Source organism: Cololabis saira, chromosome 23 (assembly GCF_033807715.1).
Source record: "Cololabis saira isolate AMF1-May2022 chromosome 23, fColSai1.1, whole genome shotgun sequence".
Taxonomy (NCBI): Eukaryota; Metazoa; Chordata; class Actinopteri; order Beloniformes; family Belonidae; genus Cololabis; species Cololabis saira.
Window position 1 is genome coordinate 4026487 of NC_084609.1, and position 26154 is coordinate 4052640.

At 39.8% G+C, this 26154-nt stretch overlaps 2 protein-coding genes across 2 annotated transcripts in view; one reads left to right on the forward strand and one right to left on the reverse strand.

The window, feature by feature from the left end:
- Positions 1 to 26154, reverse strand: part of chchd3a (coiled-coil-helix-coiled-coil-helix domain containing 3a) — a 117759-nt gene that overhangs the window by 69339 nt on the left and 22266 nt on the right. The gene's annotated exons all lie outside the window — the stretch shown is intronic.
- LOC133424361 (exocyst complex component 4-like) lies at positions 33 to 20539 on the forward strand. Its single transcript, XM_061714908.1, has 4 exons — positions 33 to 121; positions 3256 to 3445; positions 5470 to 5664; positions 20348 to 20539. Exons 1-4 carry the CDS (start codon positions 42 to 44, stop codon positions 20537 to 20539), a joined length of 657 nt encoding a protein of 218 aa, XP_061570892.1. The 5' UTR covers positions 33 to 41.

Sequence of the window (26154 nt, forward strand, 5' to 3'; positions counted from 1 at the left end):
CCTCGCGCTTCTGACTTCCTGTTTGAGCCGCAGCTGGAAAAATGGCAGCTGATACTGCTAAATACAGGAGTGCAGTGAGCAAAAACAAAGACCCCTCTGGTCTTCTCATCTCCGTCATAAGGTACGTTTTGTTATATAATATGAATAAATATAATAGAGCTTTTAAAACGTTAAAAATCTCGCACGTTGTTGTTGTATCAGCTATCAAACTCGCAGTGACAGCTAGCACTGATGCTAATGTTATCTACATCTTTCCTGTATTTACCTCTTATTATTATCTCAAAGAAATTAACAGGAACATACTTGCAATTTCTCACATTTATGTACATTTAGGGAAGTTTATATTCAAATCTGTTTCATTTTTTGTGGTAGCAGAAAGGGAAAGGGAAAATAAAATCTAGGTCACAGAGTGTAACTATCCTGTAAATATCATGTTTTATTATCTCAAATGGGCGTTTTTTCAGGGAATAAGTACATGCATTCACCCTCACACACACAAAAGAAACACTTAAAGGGAAAAGGAGGGAGTTGTAGCCCGTTTTCACCCCATCTTTGGTCTAAAGTGCCCCATCCTTCTTCCATAGCAACCGTTGCTAAGAGTTGGGGATTTTAGAGTTTGACTCCAGTTGGTTTTATCTGGTTTCATCTATGGATGTTAAATCTCTTTTACAAACCGTGTTAATAATCATTTAAAAGTCTGTTTTTTTCTTCTCATACAGGACTGTCTCAGAAAATTTGAATATTGTGATTTTCCGTTACTGATTATGGTTTACAGTTTAAGATTAAGATTCCCAGAATATTCTAATTTTTTGAGATAGGATATTTGAGTTTTCTTAAGCTGTAAGCCATGATCAGCAATATTAAAATAATAAAAGGCTTGCAATATTTCAGTTGATTTGTAATGATCTGAAGGCCATGTTAATGCAATGTTAGCATGGACAGAGAACAAGAAAAATGTGGATAAAAATAGCTCAATGTTTGGGCTAATGGATGAGCAAAAAAGAATCAGGTGGCTGAAAATCAATAGTACATTAAAACACTAGCTGAAATTTTAGTCCTAACAGCCACAGAAAACACAGCACAGCGGGGTCACAGGGAGTCCCTAGACTAAGAAAAAAAAGGGTGTTTTTCTGTCTATGTTAGACCTGCTGGGTAACCATGACCCCATCATTAAAAAAAGACTGGAACAACAAGCTAAAAACGCAAAATACACCAGTAAAACAATACAGAATGAAATACTTGAATGCTTGGCTGCAATGGTTAAAGAAGAAATCATACAGGAGGTTAAAACGAGCAAACAGTTTTCAGTTATTGTTGACGAAACTAAAGATGTTCAGAAAAAAGAGCAAATGTCCTTTGTTTTGAGATATTTTTTTACAACAACGTGGTTCATGAAAGCTTTCTGGAGTTTGAAATGGCAGAGCACCTGGATGATTCCGCCTTAAGTAACAAGATTATTACCTTCCTTGAGAAGCATGGGCTTGAGTACAAGAAAAACCTTGTAGGCCAGGGCTACGATGGCGCGGCAGTGATGCAGGGGGCACATTTTAATATTGCTGATCATGGCTTACAGTTTAAGAAAACTCAAATATCCTATCTCAAAAATTAGAAAAATTCTGGGAATCTTAATCTTAAACTGTAAGCCATAATCAGCAATATTAAAATAATAAAAGGCTTGCAATATTTCAGTTGATTTGTAATGAATCCAGAATGTATGACATTTTTGTTTTTTTAATTGCATTACAGAAAATAAAGTACTTTATCACAATATTCTAATTTTCTGAGACAGTCCTGTATGCAGGTTGTTCTCAGTTTGTAACACAAGAATTATGCACTGACATATTCCAAATAATAGCTTAATTTTGGTTGTGGACTATCCATCTACAGTTGTGTGGAAAAAGTGTTTGCCCCCCTTCCTGATTTCCACTTCCACTTAAATGTTTCAGATCATCAAACACATTTAAATATAAGACAAAGATAACACAAAATGTAGTTTTTAAGAATAGAATAGAATAGAATATAACTTTATTGATTCCCCAGAGGGGAAATTCAATTGTGCAGCAGCAAACATACACACGCTCGACAATTTTTACAAATAATACACGAAAGTACGAAAAATGTATAAAAAAAGTATATCCTAAAAAAAAAACAACAACCAATAAATAGCTAAGTAATTAAAAAGAGCAATATAAAAAAAAAGAGCAATGTACAAAAGAAGTACTAAACCCAAAAAACGAATAATATATACATGTGCCAAGAGACAAAAATACTAGTGAATGAAGGTTTTTTTTATTAAGGGGAAAGAAAAATCCAAACCTACATGGCCCTGAGTGAAAAAGTGATTGCCCCCTAAACTTAATAACTGGTTGGCCCCTTAGCAGCAACAACTGCGATAACTTTTACAGCGCTGTGGAGGAATTTTGGCCCAATTTTGCAGAATTGTTGTAATTCAGCCACATTGAAGGGTTTTCGAGCATGAACCGCCTTTTTATGTCCATGCCACAGCATCTGCAAAAGAAATTTGGAATAGTTGTAATAACAACCTAAAAATGTGTCGCTCTATCGTCAAGTTTAAGAAATTGTTTAAAGAAAATATTGTAAATAAATATAAAACACTATAATTATAAAGTATACTATCAAAAACATTCTAGGATGTGAAATGTCAATTTTATATTTTGTCTTACTTATTTATTTATTTTTTTTCTTCTTTATGTATTGTTTGTTTTCACTGAGTAAAAGATAATGTCTCATATTTTTTTGCTGATCAAAAGAAAAAAGGGTAGGCACTATAAGCTACGGCTTCAGCCTACACCTTTTCGGCAAAAGAAATGTTGATTTTTTTTTTTTTTTTTTCTCTTCCTTTTCATCTTGTTCTGTACAAGCCGAAATAAAGATTAATTCATTCATTCATTCATCTCAATCGGATTCAGGTCGGGACTTTGACTAAGCCACTCCAAAGTCTTAATTTTGTTTTTCTTAAATCACTTTTTCACACAGGGCGATGTAGGTTTGGATTTTTTTTCCCCTTAATAATAAAAACCTTCATTTAACATCTGCATTTTGTGTTTACTTGTGTTATCTTTGTCTAATATTTAAATTTATTTGATGATCTGAAACAGTAAAATTTGTTGTCTTTTGCCTATGGATTTATTGTTTCACCTATGCAGAAGTCAACTGTATTACCTTTGCAGGTTATAAATGTTATTATAAAGACTGTGATTAATTGTGCAGCTTGTTTGCTCTTCCTCGGTGCAGGACTCTGTCCAGCAGTGATGATGTGGAGGACAGAGAGACGGAGAAGGGTCGGCTGGAAGAAGCCTTTGAGACATGCGACAGGGATTTAGATAAACTGATTGTTCAGCATTATGCAGAACTTACAACCGCCATCCGGACCTACCAGAGCATCACAGAACGCATTACCAGTTCTCGCAACAAGATCAAACAGGTACGAAGGGGAGACATGTTGAGAAGATGTGAAAACTCATTCCCACTTTTTGTTTGTGCTTAAATTAACAAGAAAACTCCCACACACCTTCTCCTCACTGTTCACTTATTTATTAGGCCAACGTTTCGGTCATGGCTTGATGCCTTGAAAAAGGTCTATGAAACGTTGGCCTAATGAATAAGTGAACAGTGAGAAGAAGGTGTGCGGGAGTTTTCTTGTTAAGTTTGGCTGCAGCTTTCCTCCTCCGATGCACCTTTCTGCAAATCCGGTGTGCAAAAAGTTTTCTACTTCGGATGTTTGTGCTTAAATGAATTTTACATCAGCAGCAGTAGACTGATTAAACTCAAATCAGCTAGTTTTGTGTTTTCGTTCAGTTTTACTTGAAATATTTCTTTTATTTTTAATGGTTAATTTCATTTTTCACCATTCTATATTTATTTTTAAACAGCACCCATAATAATATTGTAATGAAAGAAAAAGCGCAAGTGTCTATTATAACATTAACAAAAGAATACGTGTATATATTTTTTATATATAAATATCAAAGAACAGCAGGAAACAAAAACAAATAAATATGAACCTTTATAGCTTTGAAAGATTGCTCTACAAATCTTTTTTTTGTAAACTGAAAATGAGCTGCACATTTGTAAATCTATATTAGCGTCATTCCATAATTTAACTCCCACAACAGGTATACATCTCCTTTTAGTCTCTTTCGTAGCTTTTTGTACAACAAATTTACAAACATCACGCAAATTATATTTTGACTCATATATGGAGAAAGGCCGTTGTACACAGACAGGGAGTAACTTTAATCTAACTTTATACATTATTTGCATTATTTTATAATAAACCAAATCATAAAATTTCATAACATGGGATTTTATAAACAATGGATTTGTATGTTCATAATATCCCACCCTATTAATAATACGTATGGCTCGTTTTTGTAAGAGGACTATAGCATTTACTGTTGTCTTATACGTCGAGCCCCAAACTCCCACACAATACCCTATATAAGGTAGTTTTAGTGAACAATAAATTAAATGTAGGGCTTTATGATTTAATATATTTCTGGACTTATACAGGATTGCTATTGACTTTGCAATCTTTCCTTTTATATATCTAATATGTTGTTTCCATGTTAATTTACAATCAATAACAACCCCAACTAGAAAATTTCAAGAAATTTTGATATGGGCATGCCCTACCGCCCATTCGTCCCCTCTCGCCGCTTTGGTTTGGGGCTGTAGTTGTTGTGTTCGGGTTGGTTCTATGTCAGTTTGAGGTGTTTTTACGCTTGTATTTCATTCATTCCTGTGCTCCCAATAGTTATTAATGGGGCGCGCTTTTTGGCATCTAGCGTTGCCACTGTAACGCTTTTGACTGAGAATAGTAATGCCCATCGAGGCAAGATGGAGACGCATGTAACGATGTATGCCGTGCATGGGTGCACGTTCCGGTTCAGGCTACGTCAATGGATAGGTTTTTTTTCCACCATGGTAAAAAAATCCCATCCGAATGAATGGGGCCATTTGGCCTGGATTTTGACATAAAATTTCCTTAAATCCCAGCTTCATGAGATTTGAGTATGTTGAAGTCCACAGCCTGCCGAGTCAGGGGACATTTGTACGATGTCTCTACGATAACCTGTTGCCTAGCAACAAGCGTCCAAATTCAAACAGAAATAAAAAAAAAAATGAAAGGCCAATATCGCAAAAACTGTAGTAATTAGCATAATGAGGTTGTAGGGTCCGTTAGTGCCAATTGGGCCGAGTGTTTGAAAGTTTCAACCATGTCTCTACGATAAAGTTCGGCCGAGCAATAAGCGTCCGAATTTTCGCCTTTTTTTTTGCTTTTTGGCGTCTAGCGTTGCCACGGTAACACCTTTTACTGAGAAAAGTAATGCCCATCGAGGAACGATAGAGACGCATCCAACGATGTATGCCATGTATGGGTGCATGTTCCCAATAACAACTCATAAGTATTTATTGTCATTGTCTTTGTGTTATTCTGTGCTTCAGGTGAAGGAGAACCTCCTGTCTTGTAAGATGCTGCTTCACTGTAAAAGGGATGAGTTGAGGAAGCTGTGGATAGAAGGCATCGAACACAAGCATGTGCTTCAGCTGCTGGATGAAATCGAAAGCATTAAGCAGGTTCCTCAGCGCCTGGAGACCTATATGGCAAGCAAGCACTACCTTCATGCCACGGACATGTTGGTGAGTAGAGAGATGAAGATGAATGTTATGGTGCTTGACAAGTTCGAAAAAAAGTTATTGATATTATGGGGAAAAAGTGGAAGGTCTTCATTTCCTTCAAAAACTAGCTATATAAATTTTTCAACTCATAAAAACACACGTGTTTACAGTGTTGCATGCCAAGATTGATTCCTACACTATGTGCTTTCCATCACTTAAAATAGCTCTTTCCTAGCCTTGAAAATCCAAGGGATGCAACTGGCATCCTCTAGCTGCAGTGGCCGCACTGCGCCTGTGTGTATATGTGTGTACTACTGGGCCTTTGATGTGTTTTTTGCTCAGTAGGGAAGCGTACTGATGGCATTGAGGACTAAACGACCAAGCTCTGTCATCTGTCTCTTTCTTTCCCTTTTCTCAATTCAGTTCCAATGCCAGTCCCACACATCTTCCTGTAGACTTGGGTAATAATTAGTTTTATAAAATGAAGTTATGAGGAACAAAGAAGGACAGTGGTGCAGCCAAAAGACCGTGAAAATCCTTTTTGTGGGGATGGAAAGAAAAGGAAATTTAATTCAACCTCTGCCGCATGTTAAAAAGGTTAAGAAAAGTTCAAAGTCTTAAACTCTGTCGGCTTTTCTTGATTTTAGATGTTGCAATTTTACTGGTTCGTACAAAGAACACATTTTAAAGCAGATTTTTCTTCCCTTCGTCTCAAAATTGTGTTGTTTTTTTTGCCTTGTTAATGGAGTTCATGTATGGAAAATGCATGAAAAGTAATCTTTAGGTAAGCACTACTAAACAAAAACAGGGTTGTTGGTACTGTGGGGTTTGGGGGGTCGGCTGAGGTGGAGCCATAGAGTTATTTTAGATGTTTAACATTCAAATTGTAGCTAGTCAGTAATGGATTTTTAAGAGTTCAATTTACAAAACTGTCTTGTTTTTGCAGCAGGTGTTTGGCTTGCTTTTCCAACAATCATTAAAAAAGTTTTACCAGAAAGTTGAGTTGAAGTTGCAGATTTTAACTCTAGATCTATTTATGGCTTTTAAAGATCCATTAAAACCACATTTCCACTAAGCTTCCTTCAGGCTTAATGATTTTCAGAGAAGTTGCATCATTTTATTATGCATGTAACATTATATGCTTGCTGTAGGATAATGCGTTTTAGGTTTAGTGCGTTCACACTATGTGAGGGATCAGAAATATATATATCACATAATGAGATTCATCACCAAACTCAACCCTCCACTTGTTGGTTTGGTCTTGATCAAGCATTTTCAGCATATACTTTCATTACCAAACTTGTCTACTGGGTTTCACTCTGCTGTTTCCTGTCATTTGTTCCGACTGAAACTACAGCCAAATAACTAAGAGTTTGTAATAAACCTGTCATTTCAGGATCAGTGCATTTTTGGTTCTGTTCTGACCTCACCGGAAATTCCTTTAAGTTGTCATGGCAGAGGAAAACATCTTAATTAAATCAACTCTCCACGGGGTTCCCCAAGGCTCAGTACTCGAGGCCCCTTCTCTTTGCCATATAAACCATCTCTCTGGGCCAAATTCTTCATTCACATGGCCTCTCATATCACTGCTATGCAGACGATACACAACTCTACCTGTCATTCCTACTGGACGACTCCACAATCCCTGCACAAATCTCAGCTTGCCTCTCTGATCTGTTTGCATGGATGAAGGTCGTCAACTCAGTTGCTTTTAGACGTCCCAAAATCTAGGCTCAAAACTAGAGGTGACCGAGCTTTTGCGGTGGCCGGCCCTAAGCTGTGGAATAGTTTGCCACTAAATGTCAGATCTGCCCAGACCCTAGTGGTTTTTAAGTCTTCTTTGAAAACTTATTTATTTTCTTTGGCTTTTAGTGTGTGACAACTTAGTTCCCCACATCTGTGTGAAGTGATTGTTTTTTTATTGTATTTTATTACTATTTTATTGATCATTTTAGTATGTTAGTGATTTTATTGTTTCTACACTGGGTACTGTGTTTTTCTTTTGGTATTGTTTTATTCTCTTGTATGCTGTACAGCACTTTGGTCGACCTCGGTCGTTTTTAAATGTGCTTTATAAATAAAATTGACATTGACATTGACATTGACATTGACATTGACATGAAGGATCACAACCTTCAATTTAGGGCCAATCCCAATACACCCCCTACTTTCTACCACTAGCCCTCCCCCACTACCACTTCACCCTACAAATGAAGCCACAGGCGTAGGGCCCTTGTAATGTTCCCTAGGGATTGGGACACCACTTGCTACACACCATATCAGGAAGCCCAGAGATAAAAGCTGTTTTAATTTCCGCTGTAGCGCTGTTAATATGACACTTTATTAAGTTTTAATATTTTTTCAGGCGTAAAAGTAACCGTTAGGATCCCCAACCTGGGCTCAGTTTATCCAAATAACGCCTGTTAAGAAATTTGCTCCGATGTTTTCAGGGGATGAGAAGATCTGCCGGCTCGGGAGCTGATTTATGGTTCCACGTTACACCAACGCAGAGCCTACGACGTAGGCTCTGCGTTGGTGTAACGCGGAACCATAAATCAGCCTTTATTCTGGCGAGATCTGAAAAAACAACGCAACAACGAGGAAGCGAGTGATTATCTACATTCACTGAGTGAATATTATGAAAGTAAAATATATATTTCTCGCTAGAAATGTAATAAAAACGCATTTTTATGCAGAAACTAACTCAAAATATTGATTTTATTCACAAAAAAATAAGAAATGTCCGCCATGTTTTTTTTTTTTGATTCAGTCCGCAAATGATGATGTAAAGCATTCTGGGAAATGTTCTCTAGCCCTCGGTCAGCTAGTCAGCATCTGAAATCCCTTGCTCTGAAGGGCTAGATTCATACACACTTGCCCTCAATATGTCCACTAGCCCTAGATCAGGGGTCGGCAACCCACGGCTCTAGAGCCGCATATGGCTCTTTAGCGACACCCTAGTGGCTCCTGGAGCTTTTTCAAAAATGTTTGACCTTTTTTTTTCCTTTTTTTCTTTTTTTCTCTTTTTTTCTTCCTTTTTCCTTTCCTTTTTGATCTCGGCATTTACAAATTTTGACTTTTTTCTCGACATTTCGACTTTTTTCTCGACATTTCGACATTTCTCTTAACATTTCCACTTTTTTCTCGACATTTTGTCTTTTTTCTCAACATTTCTCCTTTCGCCATTTGCCTTCATTCTAAGGCTTATACAAGACTTTTCATTCTTTGCAGCTCCAGACATATTTGTTTTTTGTGTTTTTGCTCCAATATGGCTCTTTCAACATTTTGGGTTGCCGACCCCTGCCCTAGATGCAAAGAGGAATTGGGAACCAAACGCGCAACATTTAGGGGTAGTGCTGAAAAGTAGGGCTAAGGGGGGGATTGGGACTGGCCCAAAGACAGTCGGACCAACTCCACTCCTGGTACAGGTTATAGTTATAACCTGCTTTGATTACTGCAATGCCCTCCTATCCTGTGTGATCAAAGTACTACAAAAGCTCCAGAATGCTGCGGCGCGTCTGGTCTTTAACCAACCCAGACAGGCAGCGTCACCTCCTGTTCATGACATCACTGGCTGGTGGTCGCTGTTGGAATAAAAAACAAGTCTCCGTCACTAGTCTGCAGGGTGAACTCCGGGTCTGCGCCTGCCTATATGAACCTGAATGTAAAGGACAAACAGAAGATCGGGGTTTGCCGGGGGGGTTGTTCTCATTAGTAGCATGCCTCTTTTATTAACCTGCTTGTGTCGTCTTATCTGGAAAACCTCCAGGTGACCTCATTAGCATCGTAATTAGCAACTCACAAGCCCTGAATAAGTATTTATTCTTTTTTTTTTTAACTGTACTTGAAATCTATAAGCACTTTGAGAGTTGATCATTGATGTCATGGATGTGCAGGGTCATGTCATGAGGTAGAGTATTGTTTTTAAACAATTATTAATTTAATAAATGTTTTTTTCTGTTTTATACTTGTCCAATTTTAATGCTGGTTCGAGATTTTGCTGGAGTTTCTTGACTTTTTAAGAGTTTTACCCTCTCCGTGCACCTTGGAAATGGGTGCATTTGTAACAGAGACCTTTAGACAGCTGCACCAAGTGAAGTCTATGCCATGAGGGGACTGTAATGCCTTCCTGTTTAAAGAGCTGATATAATATCAGCTGTCATTTAAAGTTATGTTTTTGATAGCCTGTTTAAAAACTATATTCTTGGGTGCAAAGCCAATTTGTTCAATAATAGGGTGCACAGCTTATGACAAAGTGTTTGTTCTTTGTAGAACAGTCAGTCATTAGCTTGAAAAAAGTATCAGTACTTTTCTAAAGCCATTAACGGTGCCAAGTAGCAACAGTTTTGCTACAGAAAATAGTTATAGTTCCTCAAGTGCAGCAACAAAACATTTGCTTTGATAGTTAGCAATAGCTCACAGGTAACAAAGAGTCCCAATAACCAGCCCTACTTTCCCCCTCAAACAGTAATACCCCCTTGTTTACTCCTTCTTAGTACCTGCACAATCTTTTAAATGGACTCAAGACCTTAGGCCTCAATAGCACTGCAAAAACTCAAAATCTTACCATGAATAGTTGTCTTATTTCTAGTTAAAATGTCTCATTTTTAGTCAAAAAATCTCATTACACTTAAAACAAGACTCATCATCAGAAAAAATAACTTATTTGACAATTTTCACCTGTTTCAAGTAAATTTTCACTTGAAATAAGTAGAAAAGTCTGCCAATGGGACAAGATTTATCTTCTCATTACAAGCAAAAAAATCTATAAATAAATAGTGTTTACATACACAATGATGTCACATCATTATTTTAATAATACTATAAGTAACAAAATGTATCATCAATATGTTTTGTTAATATTTTTCTCAGTCAACTAGAGTTTAATCAGACAAAAAACAAAACCACACCGCAAAAACTCAGAATCTTACCAGGAATATTTGTCTTATTTCTAGTTAAAATGTCTCATTTTTAGTTAAAAAATCTCATTACACTTAAAACAAGAGTCAATACCAGAAAAATAACGTATTTGACAATTTTCACCTGTTTCAAGTAAATTTTCACTTGAAATAAGTAAAAAATCAAGCAAAACAAGCAAAAAAATCTAGTTCCACTGGCAGATTTTTCTACTTATGTTAAGTGAAAATCTACTTGAAACAGGTGAAAATTGTTGTTTTTTCCAGTGATGAGTCTTGTTTTAAGTGTAATTAAATTTTTTTGACTAAAAATTAGACATTTTAACTAGAAATAAGACAAATATTCTTGTTAAGATTTTGAGTTTTTGCAGTGAGTCTGTTATTCAACCACAACTACAGCTTTCCTTGGTCTTTGGCATCAATATTTGCTGCGTTTCTGGGTTCAGAAAAAGGCTCAGACCGCCTTCACCTTGACACACAATGGTATCACCTGCTTCACATTCCCCTGCAGACTTCTCTGGTCTGGCAGCCTTGCTTGTAAGGGAAGAGTTGCTGATCTTTGGAAGGTTGTGTTAGGTCCAACCTGGGTGAATGCTGATCTCAGCCCAAAGCTTTCTTGTCGCCATTCTCTGAGGAGAGTGACGTGTGAGACGTCTCTGCCACTGCCCACACTGTTCTGGAAGTAATCGCTTCCATTTCAGCCTGCGATGACGTAGAAGTTACAACATCTTATCAAGAGAAGCAAGAACACAAGAACCAAATTATACCACCTTCTGTAAAGTTTCCTCCGCAGGGTGGCTGGACGCTCCCTTATGCTGGATTCACTCTGAAAGCATCAAAAATCTCCTGACGCCCGCATCGCGCTGCTTGGTAGATTCACACTGAAATCACTGTTGACGCCTGGAGGGAAACTGGAGGGAAACAAGTGCATATAGTCTACGTATATCTATATATCCAGTATCTTCAGTTTCCTATTTCACCATGGATCACACTTTGGGAAGCCTTCTTTATATTTCGGTGTTATTTTGGTATAGTTTGATGCTCTTTAACCAGGTTGGTCCTGGATCAACACCAACCGTCAGAGTCGTTGGTCCCGGTGAAGCTGCAGTCTGTCTGCGCTGATACTGACACACCGGGTCGGAGCGGATTTGGTCTTGATGTTTAAACTGTGTTTTGCGATTAATAAGCACAGTTTTTAATTATTTTGCATTGGATCGATGTAGCAAATAAAATCGTTGGGACCATCCAGCTCCTCAACCATCAGTTACGTGTTTCACATGAGCAGTTCAGGTAAAAACGACAGTCAAATCATCAAAAATGTCAGTTTGCTGGATGAAATCTATTAATTCCTGATAAAATAAGTTTGTTAGTGCACAGCTCTGCTCATGTACGCATGTGAGTGAGTGTACGTTTGTGTCTACACGAAAGTACAATCTGCATTGAGGGTTCTCGCTTCAGGAATCCCGGTCTGTGATTGGACGCTGCCTCGGCATCGCCGCTGCTCATTTACATAAAGTTGAGATTTTTCAACTTCAAATTGACGCTCCCAACGCCTCCGACGCGTCTCGCAGCGAGCTTTCATAGAAAATTAATGGCAGCCGGACGCCTGTGACGCTTTCAGTGCGAATCCAGGGTTAGTACATCTGTATTCAGCCAGATGTTCTCCACCTTTACAAAGTGGCCATACGAGCCACAAGGTGAAGCACAGGCAGAGGTGGGTAGTAACGAGTTACATTTACTCCGTTACATTTACTTAAGTAGGTTTTGAGAAATTTTGTACTTTTAGGAGTAGTTTTGAATCACTATACTTTTTACTTTTACTTGAGTAGATTTGTGAAGAAATCTACTCTTCCTCCGCTACATTAGGCTACGTTGAGCTGTTACTTTTCTTTTATCCCTTTTATCCGCGTACGCGTCAATCTCATGACATCACTGAGTGATTCTTTGGGAAAAATGTTTGTTTTTGCATGTTTTGTCACATTTACACGGACTCAAACACACACAGAGTTTCTATGAGTTAATTCTTGTTGTAGTTCTGCCTGGTTAAAAAAGAAAAGTACAAAGGCTTGAAATTTTGTGCTACTTGTGCTTAATTTATTTTTTTATTCTGTTATTTTATTTAATTTTATTAAAGTACTTCAATTTACTTTAAGATTATTTTAAATTAAGCTATTTTTTTATTTTTTATTAATTTTATTATTTTATTGATTTAATTTGCCTGAAGATGATTATTTTGTACTTTTGTCTGTTTGAATGGTTTTGTTAAAAAAATTCATTTTTTCACCAAGTACTTTTTTTTACTTTACCTCAAGTAATTATTTGGATGTCTACTTTTTACTTCTACTTGAGTCATATTATTCTGAAGTAACAGTACTTTTACTTGAGTACAATTTTTGGCTCCTCTACCCAGCTCTGAGCACAGGCCTCGTTGTTCTCCAGGAGAAAAAGCCTGCTGACTTGTGCTGTGAAGGTCTAAAAAGGAGACGGAGAACCTCCTTGACTCTGTGGTCTCTTCGGCGCAGCAGCCAGTCACTTTCGTGCACGACAGGCGTGAAGGGAAAAAAAGATGATGATGGGGGCACTGGAACTATGCTTGCAGAGGATGATATAATCTATGGTTCCCATGGTGACACAGCAACTGTTAGCACAAGGCTGTGTCTCACTGGCTCTTACTTTCATGGTCCCCAACATGCACCATGTGCACCGACGGCCCCTCAGGCCCCCGGAGGTCCAAAGTACCTTTTTGAGGTTGGAAGCAACTCCAAGGTCAGACCTCAAACGGAGCAGTTGGAGGAGGAAAACGCGGACGGCCTGACAGTCTCTCCTTCGGGGACGGCAGGCACCGTTCTCAAGACATCCTGCCCCTTTCAATTTCTTTCCAGAGCAACTTCGATTGGCATACTTTCATAGAGTCCAGACCCAGATTTAGCTTTCCTGTTCCTGGGATGACATGAGAGAAGGAGGGCCTGTATTCCCACACTTGTCAAACAAAGACTTTTCTCATGCATGTTTTAATAAAATAAAAAGAAAGACTGCCAAAGGGATTGTCAGATTAAAAAAAGAAAGAAAAAAGATGCCTCATAGCTTTGAGATTGATTTATCTGTGTGTGTATTTTATTTTCATTTGAATGATCACGTTCCTTTTTTTTAACCCTGTGGGGACAAAAAAATAAAATAAAACGACAATGTTGTGTGAGATTTAAATGCTCTTGATGATGTTATGAATAATCATGCGGCGTCAAATTGAGTTTTTCCCTTTTTTTTTTTTTCATTTTTAAACAGAATTTCGTTATTTTATGTCAGAAGAAAGTTTCAAACTCCCTGAGCACTAGTTCCTACTTCAAGAGTACTTTATGAAGCGTTAAAGCAGTCTCTTGAAAAATGAACGTGATTTTTTTTTTTTTTTTTTTTTTTTTTTTTTTTTATTCATAAATTGTAGAAAACAAAATTCCACTAAACTTGTTCAGTTGCTTTGGATAGCTTCATGTCTTTTATAGATAAGATCATCTTTGACTCACTCAGGTATTTGGAAAAACAGATAAACAGACATTTTGCATAACCTTTGCAGGTTATTTTACTTGCAAACATATGAAGTGGGAGTAGAAAAGTGAGGTATGAACTTCCTTGACTCTCGATTCCCCAGTTTAAAGTTTTCTCCGGTGGGTGTATGTATTCTTTTTTTATTTATTTTTTTAAATGTGAAGCTAATCTCTTTGGGCTGACAATTATAATTCAGACTCAGCTCTCTGCCTGCAATTGAATAACAGCATCAGATCCCGGGAGGTTGGTTAATAGTAAGACTGGCCCAGACTGGAGAACATTTCCTCTCCACTCAGTCTCACAACATTCAGGTGTGCAACGCTTCTCCTCTCCTCTCCTCTCCTCTCCTCTCCTCTCCTCTCCTCTCCTCTCCTCCCTTTTCTCAGCACATTCACTAGAGCTTTCGTATTTTGTCATTATGCTGACAGGCCTGGTCCCTAATGATGCTAACCAGCCTTTCTCTGTCAGCCCAGCCCAATGGTAATGAGATAACCCCTGACACCCAACAATGCAATCACACACAAGTGCAATCATACGCTGACACATCTTAGAAGTGTGTTCAGGACATGTAAAGCCTTACAGACATGGGGAGTTATTTTATGAAGCTATAGGAAGCTGCTCATCGTATGCATTAGCTCGTCTCCTCACTAAAGTGTCTGTCATTTGCATCATTTGCATCATTTGCACACACTGGACCCGTGCCCTCTGCCTGTCCTGCTCTCCTCACCCCGTCGCTGCTAACCACTCCCTTCTGTCCTGCCAATATTTTTCTCAGTGCCATCATCTGGCCGTTTGTGCCCTTGAAACTCGCACTGAAACGCACACAAACACACATCAACACGCAGACACAGATTGGCACATTTAATTTAATAGCATGAAGACGTGATTAATTGAAAACGTGCCATGACTGCTGCTGCTCCTGTGAGAGGAGGGCAGGGAGGAGGTCAGGATGTGTGAATTTACATAAATATGACTCTGGGGGACATGACAAACATTACAACACTTTTTTCTAGTTTTCTTTTCTACTACTAGTTGGGTGTTCACCTGGACTGTAAACGCAACGGGTTTTGCAAGAAGATGCAACACTATATTTTGCGCTTCTTGGCATGTAGGGTCGCCACGGTAACGCTTTTGACTGAGAAAAGTAATGCGCTTTGTCGCAGGATGGAGACGCACATTTTTTCTTTTTCTTTTCTTTTATTGTTTATTTTGGTCATCCAAAAAACAATGTTACATCGGTGCAACCATCATCATTATACAGCACACATGGGGAAAACAGCAAAACCAGGGAGGAACTTAAGAGATGGCTCAAAAGATGTGACCAAAAAAGGTGTAGGCTGAAGCAGGAGCTTGTGATGCCTACCCTACTATCATACAATCAATACACACGCACGCACGCACGCACGCACGCACGCCAGACGCACGCACGCACGCACAACAATAATACATCTGTTACACTATCATATATTGGTGGATGCGAAGAAGCAAACAAAAGCCCAGTAATAATACTATGAAACCACTATGAAATTTGATGTCAATGAATTAGAATATATCCGTACAGTTTGTTACAGTATTTTTTTATACCCGTTGATAGTCTTAATTTTAAACATTCTTTTGAAGGTATGGATTGAACTACACATTCTTAAGTCCTTTTCGCAACAATTCCATAGTTTTACACCATTTACTGAAGTACAATGTTCTTTTGACTTTGTTCTTGCCTTTTGGTTTTTGAATGAACCAGCATTTCTCAGTTGATATTTGTTCTCCTGGATTGTGAACAGCTCCTGTATGCTGCGTGGAAGGAGATTGTTGTGAGCTTTGAATGGGACCAATAAAGTTTGCAACTTAACTATATCCCAGAATTTGAGAGTATTTAAATTTATAAAAAGAGCGTTGGTTGGCCCATGGAACGTTTTTTTCTTTATTATACGTATTATTCGTGATTTTGATAGAAATTTCTTCATTGATCTTTCGGGTGCCAAATATTAAAAGTTTGGTCTTGCTTAAATTTAGGGAAAGTTTATTGGCGTCAAACCACTTTTTCATAAAATCCATCTCCCCTTCCACTGTTCTCAGGAGCTGCTCCAGATTTGTACCATGGCAAAGCAAACTAGTGTCATCTGCAAATAGGACGCATTTAAAGAGCCTTGATACATTAACAATGTCATTAATATATAGTATGAAAAGTTTGGGCCCCAGAACCGACCCTTGAGGGACTCCACATTTTATTTTCAAAAAAGCTGATTTTGGTTTCCCTAATTTGTACATATTGGTAACGGTCTGCAAGGTAGCTTTTTAACCACTGGTAAGCAGTCCCTCTGATTCCATATTTCTCCAATTTCTTCATCAACAATTCATGATCAACAGTGTCAAATGCTTTACTGAGGTCAATGAACACAGCTGCAGTAAGTTTGTTGTTGTCAATGGCTGTAGAGACCTGCTCTACTAAACTCATCACTGCCATTGAAGTTGATCTGTTAGTTCTGAAGCCAAATTGTTGATCACACAGAAGATTGTATTTTTCAATGTAGTTGTCAAGTCTATGCACAAATAATTTTTCCAATATCTTGGAGAATTGTGGGAGCAGTGAAATGGGTCTATAATTTGTAAATAAATGTCTATCTCCGTTTTTATAAATTGGGATGACTTTGGCTATTTTCATCTGATTAGGGAATGTACCTTTTTGAAAAGATTGGTTACAAATGTGAGCAAGTTTGATGTATAACACACCTGGGTGCACGTTAGGGCTGGGCGATATATTGAGATTTTAATATATATCGATATATTTTCAAACGCGATATGGTACGAGACAATATCGTTTATATCGATTAAATTTTTTTTTTATGATTTGATATAGCTTATTTTGTGACAAATTGACTTGAATGTTTTATTTGAGATTTGCACAAATGTTTTGTTATTTGCTGTCAACCTCAGTGGAAAAGTCTGCCTGTTACTGTCTACATTGTATTAATTGCACAGTGTATATTAATTGTTATGCAGGAAAGGGATATTTGTTTTATTTTATTCAAGAAGCATTTTTATATGCAGGCAGTTTATTTTTATTTCATTTGTTTTATACATGTTGATATTGTGCAGACCTCTGTTAATAAAGGAACCTGTGTGACATTTGGCACGAGGCTTTGTATTAAAACTGACTGTTTTTTTAAGGGTTTGCCTCAGAAAAAAATGAAGCTAACAGAGATGCTAACAGAGATGCTAACAGAGATGCTATGCTATAATGCTTTGGGGGAAACCCCAATTATGGCACAGAAAAAATATTGATATATATCGAGTATCGCCATTCAGCTAGAAAATATCGAGATATGACTTTTGGTCCATATCGCCCAGACCTACAGTAGTGAACGTTACGGTTCGGGCTCTGAAGCGGCCGAAGAAATGGGATACATTTTGCCAAAATGACACGATTAATTCAAAATGGCCGACTTCCTGTTGGGTTTCGGCCATGGCCCCAAGAGACTTTTCTTTAAGTTGCGACATGATACAGGTGTGTACCGATTTTCGTGCATGTACGTCAAACCGTATCGTGGGGCTTGAGGCACAAAGTTTTCTAGGGGGCGCTGTTGAGCCATTAGGCCACGCCCATTAATCCAAACTGTCCAATGTACATAAATATGACTCTGGGGGATATGACAAACATTACAACACTTTTTTCCTAGTTTTCTTTTCTAGTACTAGTTGTGTGTTCACCTGGACTGTAAACGCAACAGGTTTTGCAAGAAGACGCAAAACTATATTTTGTGTAAAATGGGATAACTATTTCAACGTAGAAATGCAGCAAGATGTTGCATATCTGCTTTTAGTCTGTGGTGGAGAGCAGAACTTTTATTTGTAGTTATTTATTGGAGCGGTACCATCAGAACCACTGAGTCAAAGAAATTTAACAAGCTGATAAAGAAAGGCAGCTCTGTGCAGGGGACGGCTCTGGAGCAGCTCCCCAGACACAGCAGCAAGATAAGGGCATGTTTATGAGGGAACGTGTGATCCTCCTGCCTCCTATTTGTTTGTATTTTGGCTTTACATTTCCATAAACTTGTAATGATACTGCCGTGCGATAACTTCACATCCATTCAATTAAGATTTAGTTTAGTTTATTGTTTTGCACAGTTTTGAAAATATACAGGAAATATCAAGTATAAATATTATAGGTGCAGGAAGAGGCAAAAAACCCAATGGGCTTATTAAGTTATTAAAATTTCATGTGTTATAAAGAACACAAGATTAACATACAAAAACAAAAAGTATAACTACACAAAAGTGATGGCAAACTAATAATGCAATATATAAATAATAAAGAATAAAGACAAAAAAATAAGTGTGTGTGAGTGTGCATGGGATATTGTTTTTACAACTTATATTACTTATATTCAGTGATGGACAGTAACGGAGTACATTTACTTGAGTACTGTACTTAAGTACATATCCAGAGGATTTGTACTTTACTTGAGTATTAGATTTCTTTGGTACTTATTACTCTTACTTGAATACATTTCCAAGACAAATATTTTTACTTTTACTTGAGTAAATTTCTTTGAAGGCTGAAAAGTACTCGTTACTTTCAGGTCTGCTCTTTTTTCTTCTTCCCTAAAATCCTATTGGACACAAGCTGTTTTTGTCAAAGGAGGAGACCTATCACAGTGCACGCTCTCCACTGGGATGTACGTAAAGCGGAAATACGTCAAGCCTCCTCAAAACGATACCGCCAAAGTAGCCTGCGTTTGTCAAGACAGAGCCGCATTTGAGTTATTGAAAGCAGAGATGTAGTTTTTTGTAAAGCAGTGATCTTTGAGGGGGATCCAGACTTAGTTGGATGGTGCAGGTTCATTTGGTTTCAGTTCATGATTGTTAATAAACTCTGCATCATCTTCTGTCCTCTTATGATCCCATTCATTTGATTTGTTTTTGGTGTTTGTGCAGGTTTTATATAACATTGTGGTTCTAAAAGCAGCACATCAGTGCAGCTGGTTTCAAAGAGTTAATTCTCAGAAACAAGAGTTAAAAGATCCTTAAATTAATAAAAAAAAATATAGTAATTTACTGATGTGGAAAATAAGAAATTTACTCTTACTCTTACTCTTAAAGTAAATTTAAAAGCATTTACTTTTGGATACTTAAGTACCTTTAAACGCAAGTACTTTTCTACTCTTACTCGAGTAATATTTTGACTGAGCTACTTTTACTTGTAACGGAGTAAATTTTGACCAGTAGTATTTGTACTCTTACTCAAGTACTGGTGTCGAGTACTCTGTCCACCTCTGCTTATATTGACTCCTCCTGAGCAAATAAGACGGTACAATGGCACTATGAGTGAAACAAAAAACCCCAAAAAGAACATGGATACATGTACAACAATACATTGGGAAAACAATTACAAAACAGCAGTCAAGTTCCTTCAAACGTCTTTTGTAACATTTCAAAGAGGAAGAGCTCTTTGCCAAGTGGGAAAAATCATTCCACATTTTAGTCCCTAAATCTCACCGAAAATTGAGCTCTGCAAGTGAGAAATTTAGGAGGATTGTCAAGTTGAATAAGAATGAACCTGTGAATTTAATTTAAAGTAAGTCTTGAACTGTCCAGGAATATTCCTTTCACTTGAATTTAGCTTATAAATAAAAATGCATATCTGAAAAATATTGATATCGTAAATAGCAAGAATCTGGAGTTTCTGAAATAAAGGAGCAGATGAAGCGTGTGACTCTGATCGAGTTGCAATCTTAACAAAACGTTTCTGTAGGACCAGAACTTTGTGAAGAGTTGTAGGAAAAGTATTTGCCCAAACTACAGGACTGTCTCAGAAAATTAGAATATTGTGATAAAGTTCTTTATTTTCTGTAATGCAATAAAAAAACAAAAATGTCATACATTCTGGATTCAATACAAATCAACGGAAATATTGCAAGCCTTTTATTATTTTAATATTGCTGATTATGGTTTATAGTTTAAGATTAAGATTCCCAGAATATTCTAATTTTTTTAGATAGGATATTTGAGTTTTCTTAAGCTGTAAGCCATGATCAGCAATATTAAAATAATAAAAGGGCTTGAAATATTTCAGTTGATTTGTAATGAATCAAGAATGTATGACATTTTTGTTTTTGTAATTGCATTACAGAAAATCACAATATTCTAATTTTCTGAGACAGTCCTGTATATTACAATATGAGAGATAAGGATAAATGAAACTATAATAAAGTGTAAGATGCTGACGTGCTTGGGCCGGTGTGTTGCAGGTGACGGCTGTGGAGTCCCTGGAAGGCCCGTTGCTCCAGGTGGAAGGCCTCGGAGATCTGCGGCTGAGCTGCACCAGCAAGAAGCTCAACATGCACCTGGTGCTCATCGACGAGCTGCACAGACACCTCTACATCAAGTCACAGTCGCCTCGGACACAAAAACAAGGGACAAAAATGCTGCTCGCATTCTAGGGTAAGGGACCAATTATTCTCCCTCACCCCATACCTTTCTCTTTTTTTAGTCTTTCCACGTAGCAACGCTTCGTCATTACAGCACAGCAGAGAAGGGTGAGGCATTTTATCTGATCAAATGTTATTCTTTCAACATCTTTGTTGATGTCTCAAAGCTGTAGCTGCACATATGTGGGTGCATGAAAAGATGCAACATTAAATTAAAGCTGCAAGCAGCGATGAACGGGCCCTCGCACTCACGGCCACGCCCCCATAAGCATATCAGAAATGACACCACCCACGACTTCCTATGTCAAAACATTCAAAAGTTATAGCAGAAAAAAGGGACAACAATCAGAAGAAGGGCGGGGCTAATTAAGGCCAACGAAGCTTAAGGACTCATTACAGAGTCCCATGACACCACCACAACTTCCTATGTCAAACCATTCAAAAGTTATGCAGAGAAAAGTATTCTAAGGGGGCGCTGTTGAGCCGTTAGGCCACGCCCATTAATGCAAACCATGAAATATCAAATTTATCGCCAAGCCTGGCTTGCATGCAAAATTTTGGTGACTTTTGGAGAACTATCAAATATGGATCAATCAGATTTCAAAATGGCCGACTTCCTGTTCGGTTTCGGCCATGGCTCCAAGAGACTTTTCTTTAAGTTGCGACATGATACAGGTGTGTACCGATTTTTGTTCATGTACGTCAAACCGTATTGTGGGGCTTGAGGCACAAAGTTTTCCGGGGGGGCGCTGTTGAGCCATTTTGCCACGCCCATTAATCCAAACCATGAAACATCAAATTTATCGCCAGGCCTGCCTTGCATGCAAAATATGGTGACTTTTGGGGGAACTATCAAATATGGACCAATCAGATGAAGGGGGGGCCGCGCCTTTTGGCGTCTAGCGTCGCCACGGTAACACTTTTGAAAGAGAAAAGTAATGCGTGTAGTCGCAGGATAGAGACGCACATTTTGATGTATAACACATCTGGGTTCACGATACGGGTTCGGGCCGTATTAATTCTCGAAGGAATGGCATATATTGCTCCAAAATTACGCGATTAATTCAGAATGTTCAAAAATGGCCGACTTCCTGTTCGGTTTCGGCCATGGCGCCAAGAGACTTTTCTTTTAGTTGCGACATGATACAGGTGTGTACCAATTTTCGTTCATGTACGTCAAACCGTATTGTGGGGCTTGAGGCGCAAAGTTTTTTCTATCTGAACCAATCAGATGAAGGGTGGGCGCACTTTTTGGCGTCTAGCGTCGCCACGGTAACGCTTTTGAAAGAGAAAAGTAATGCGTGGTGTCGGAGGATGGAGACGCACATTTTTATGTATAACACACCTGGGTGCACGTTACGGTTCGGGCCGTATTAACTGCCGAAGGAAGGCATCAATTTCGCCAAAATGACGCGATTAATTCAAAAGGGCCGACTTCCTGTTCGGTTTCTTGACATGACGCCCAGAGACTTTTCTTTAAGTTGTGTACTGATACAGGTGTGTACAGATTTTCGGTGCATGTACGACAAACCGCATTGTGGGGCTTGAGGCACAAAGTTTTCTAGGGGGCGCTGTTGAGCCGTTAGGCCACGCCCATTAATGCAAAACCATTAAATATCAAATTTTTCGCCAGACCTGGCTTGCATGCAAAATTTGGTGACTTTTTGGGCACGTTTAGGGGGCAAAAAGGCTTCCTTTTGTCAGAACAATAAGAAGAAGAAGAAGAAGTAGAAGAAGAAGAAGAGAAGATGAAGAAGAAGAAGAAGAAGAAGAAGAAGAAGAAGAAGAAGAAGAAGAAGAAGAAGAAGAAGAAGAAGAAGAAGAAGAAGAAGAAGAAGAAGAAGAAGAAAGAGAGAAGAAGAAGAAGAAGAGAAAGAAGAAGAAGAAGAAGAAGAAGAAGAAGAAGAAGAAGAAGAGAGAAGAAGAAGAAGAAGAAGAAGAAAAGAAGAAGAAGAAGAAGAAGAAGAAGAAGAAGAAGAAAGAAGAAGAAGGAAGAAGAAGAAGAAGAAGAAGAAGAAGAAGGAAGAAGAAGAAGAAGAAGAAGAAGGAAGAAGAAGAAGAAAAGAAGAAGAAGAAGAAGAAGAAGAAGAAGAGAAGAAGAAGAAGAAGAAGAAGAAGAAGAAGAAGAAGAAGAAGAAGAAGAAGGAAGAAGAAAGAAGAAGAAGAAGAAGAGGAAGAAGAAGAAGAAGAAGAAGAAAGAAGAAGAAGAAGAAGAAGAAGAAGAAGAAGAAGAAGAAGAAGAAGAAGAAGAAGAAGAAGAAGAAGAGAGAAGGAAGAAGAAGAAGAAGAAGAAGAAGAAGAAGAAGAAGAAGAAGAAGAAGAAGAAGAAGAAGAAGAAGAGAGAAGAAGGAAGAAGAAGAAGAAGAAGAAGAAGAAGAAGAAGAAGAGAAGAAGAGAAGAAGAAGAAGAGAAGAAGAAGAAGAGAAGAAGAAGAAGAAGAAGAAGAAGAAGAAGAAGAAGAAGAAGAAGAGAAGAAGAAGAAGAAGAAGAAGGAAGAAGAAGAAGAAGAAGAAGAAGAAGAAGAAGAAGAAGAAGAAGAAGAAGCCATCCAAGAAGAAGAAGAAGAAGAAGAAGAAGAAGAAGAAGAAGAAGACTTTGACTTTCAAGCAACTTTATTTACGACCCATTCTGACAAATCTTTACAAAATTACGTCATATAAAACGTTTCTATGGAAATACACGAAAAAAAAAACAAAAAATTAAAATCCACATTTACACTCTGACCCATTCACAACCTGAATCTAAAGATTCAGCAGCAGCGACCCATCCTCTCCTACTGAACACAACACTCGCTCAACTGCCCACACATTCCATAAAACCCCTCCAGGGTTGTTTTGTTACTTTAAAAAAACGTGTGCTCCACCCTCAGGCGGGCCGCCACCAGACCCCTCAGGCAGCGGACTGGGTCAATCCAGCCAACTCCCCTCAGCTGGTTCTTTCTGCTCTTCCAAATGGCTAATTTAGCATTTGCCAAAATGAAATTAATTAGAACCGCCACTTTCCTTTTCTTTGGAACAATATTTTGGCCCAAAGACGAAGAGGGGAACAGAGAAGAAAACCTCTCCCAAGCCCCCCACCCACTTCTTTCAATATGCCAAAGGAGACCGACCAAAACGGGGACAGGACACCACTAGGTGGTCCAAGGTCTCTGTCTGTCCACAGAATGGACACCCCTCCCCCAGTGCTGGATCAAAGCGAGCTCTGTATCTGTTCGTAGCTATTATTCCATGTATAATCCTCCACTGGATGTCCCCCATCCTTCTTTCAACAGGAGGCTTATACAGGACCCGCCAGCTGCCTTTAGGGGAAGAGTCCTGTGCCAAAAACCTGCGTCCACCCCGACTCCCTGACTCCAGCGAATGACCCGAGGTTGAGCACCTTCACGCAGCTCCTGTACAGCTGCTTCCCATCACATGAGTCAAAACTGGTTGAGGTCCGGAGTCTTCAGGGACAGGAGCAGTCCAGGCTCCTCTGTCACCTCAACCACAGCAGGACTCACATCCAGAGATGGAAAGACGTATTCACTGCCCTCGCACCACTGGACAGCTAGGGCTCTGTCCTGTGCAAAGTCCTGCAGAGGTGCCGGCCAGGAGACTGCCACACCTCTCTCACCAGACTCTGCAGCACTCTGGTGGAGCGGATGCCGGGTTGCTGCAGCCAGTGTCTCTATAACAGTCAGGGGACAGATGCCCCAGCTTCACAATCCCTGCTGTCCTGAAAGCACTCCGTACAGTCACTGAGGAGAAAAACAGCGGGCCCGACAGGAAGACGTTGTCGAACAGTGGCTCCTCGAACAGCCACATCCCAGGTCTGACATCGGGTCGACGTGTGAAGGCCCAGAGTCTTCCAGGCATCCAGCACCGAACTCCAAAAAGGCGTCAGTCCATCCAAACACCATGTCTGGGACAGCAGGAACAGTTGTTTATCATATCCCAGCCCGCCCTCGCCCTCCACAGCAGCAGCCGAGCCACTGACGACCAGCAGAGGCCGCAACCATATAGCAGCCGCTGTGCTGCCCTGCAGTCGAAAAGCCGCGGTCCTGGAAGTGAGGTCAATGAGGCCCTGCCCCCCCCTCTTGCCACCGGGAGATACAGGACACACGCCCTCACCCAGTGACGACCCGACCAAAAGAAGTCCACCAGCAGCTGCTGCAGCTGCTTCAGCAGTCCCGGTGGTGGTGTCAGGACCTGGAGCCTGTGCCACAGAGAAGAGGCGACGAGGTTGTTGACAAATCAGAACTCTCCCCCTGTATGACAGCTGTGGGAGCAACCATTTCCATCTAGACAACCTGGCCTGCATCTTTCCCAGCACTTCCCTCCCAGTTCTTGGCGAGTATGGCCTCGCTCCTCCCCATAAACAACCCCCCAGAGTTTTTATGCAGCAGTCGTACCCCCACTTAAGGCCACCAGGAAGACAGGGCAGCCTCCCGCTCAGGCACCTCGCCAATCCAACACGCCCACCCACTCTTCCCCCAGTGTGACTTTTGGCGGAGGAGGCCTTCTCGTACAAGGAGAGGCTGCCTCTGCAGTTCCTGAATGTCCCTCTGTCCCTGGACCAAAACATTCACGTCGTCAGCATATGCTGACACCACGATGGGTAGGGGCTCTGAACCCCCTCTGGCAGACACAGGCCCCCTCAGTACGGCCCCTGAGTCTGGCCAGAAGAGGCTCAATAGCCACACTATAAAGCTGGCCTGAGATGGGGCAGCCCTGCCTGATCCCCCTGGTTGACCATGATGGGTCTGCTCAGACCTCCCCCCCACTTTCACAACACAACAAGCATTCCTGTAAAGCAACTTCACCCAGGACAAAAAGTGCTCCCCGAACACCAAACGTCTGCAGCGCTGCAAATAAAAAAAGAATGATCAACCACGATCAAAAGCCTTCTCTTGATCTAATGAGATGACAACCAATATTAAATCATACAGGCTGCAGACGTTCAAAAATGTCCCTCATTAAAAACAAGTTGTCCAACATGGATCTGTCAGGAATGCAGTAGGTCTGGTCCCGTGCCGATTATCAAGTCGATAAAAGCCTTCAGTCGGTTTGATAAAACATTGGATAAAATCTTATAATCAGTACATAAAAGGGCCACAGGTCTCCAGTTTTTCAGTAGAGTCAGGTCTCCTTTCTTGGGCAGCAGGAGATCAACTGCTCCGTCGACAGGAAGCCGGAGAAAACCTTTTTTAAAAAGACTCCTTAAAAAACTTCCAGTAAATCTGTCCCACAGTATACTCCAAGAAGCGTTTTTAAAAGGTCTGCAGGGTAACCCGTCCAGCCCCGGGGACTTCCCTGACGCCATCTGAGTCACTGCAGCGGTTAACTCCTCCAGTGTGATGTCAGCACCCAGAGCCTCCTGTTCAGCAGGACCAGCAATGGGGAAAGCCACTGCAGCAGCTCCTCAGCAGCGTCTCCGTCACAGCTCCTCCCGCCTCAAACAGCTCAGTGTAGAATGACACCGCCAGCCTCTTCAACTCTACTGGGTCAGATGTCAGCGACCATCGGGCAGACGGAGGCACACCATCTGCTTCCTCTGAGCCACGGACCTCTCCAGGTTGAAAAAGAAAGTGGTGGGGCGCATCCATGTCCCTCACTGCAGCAAACCGGGCCCGGACTAGGGCCCCCTTC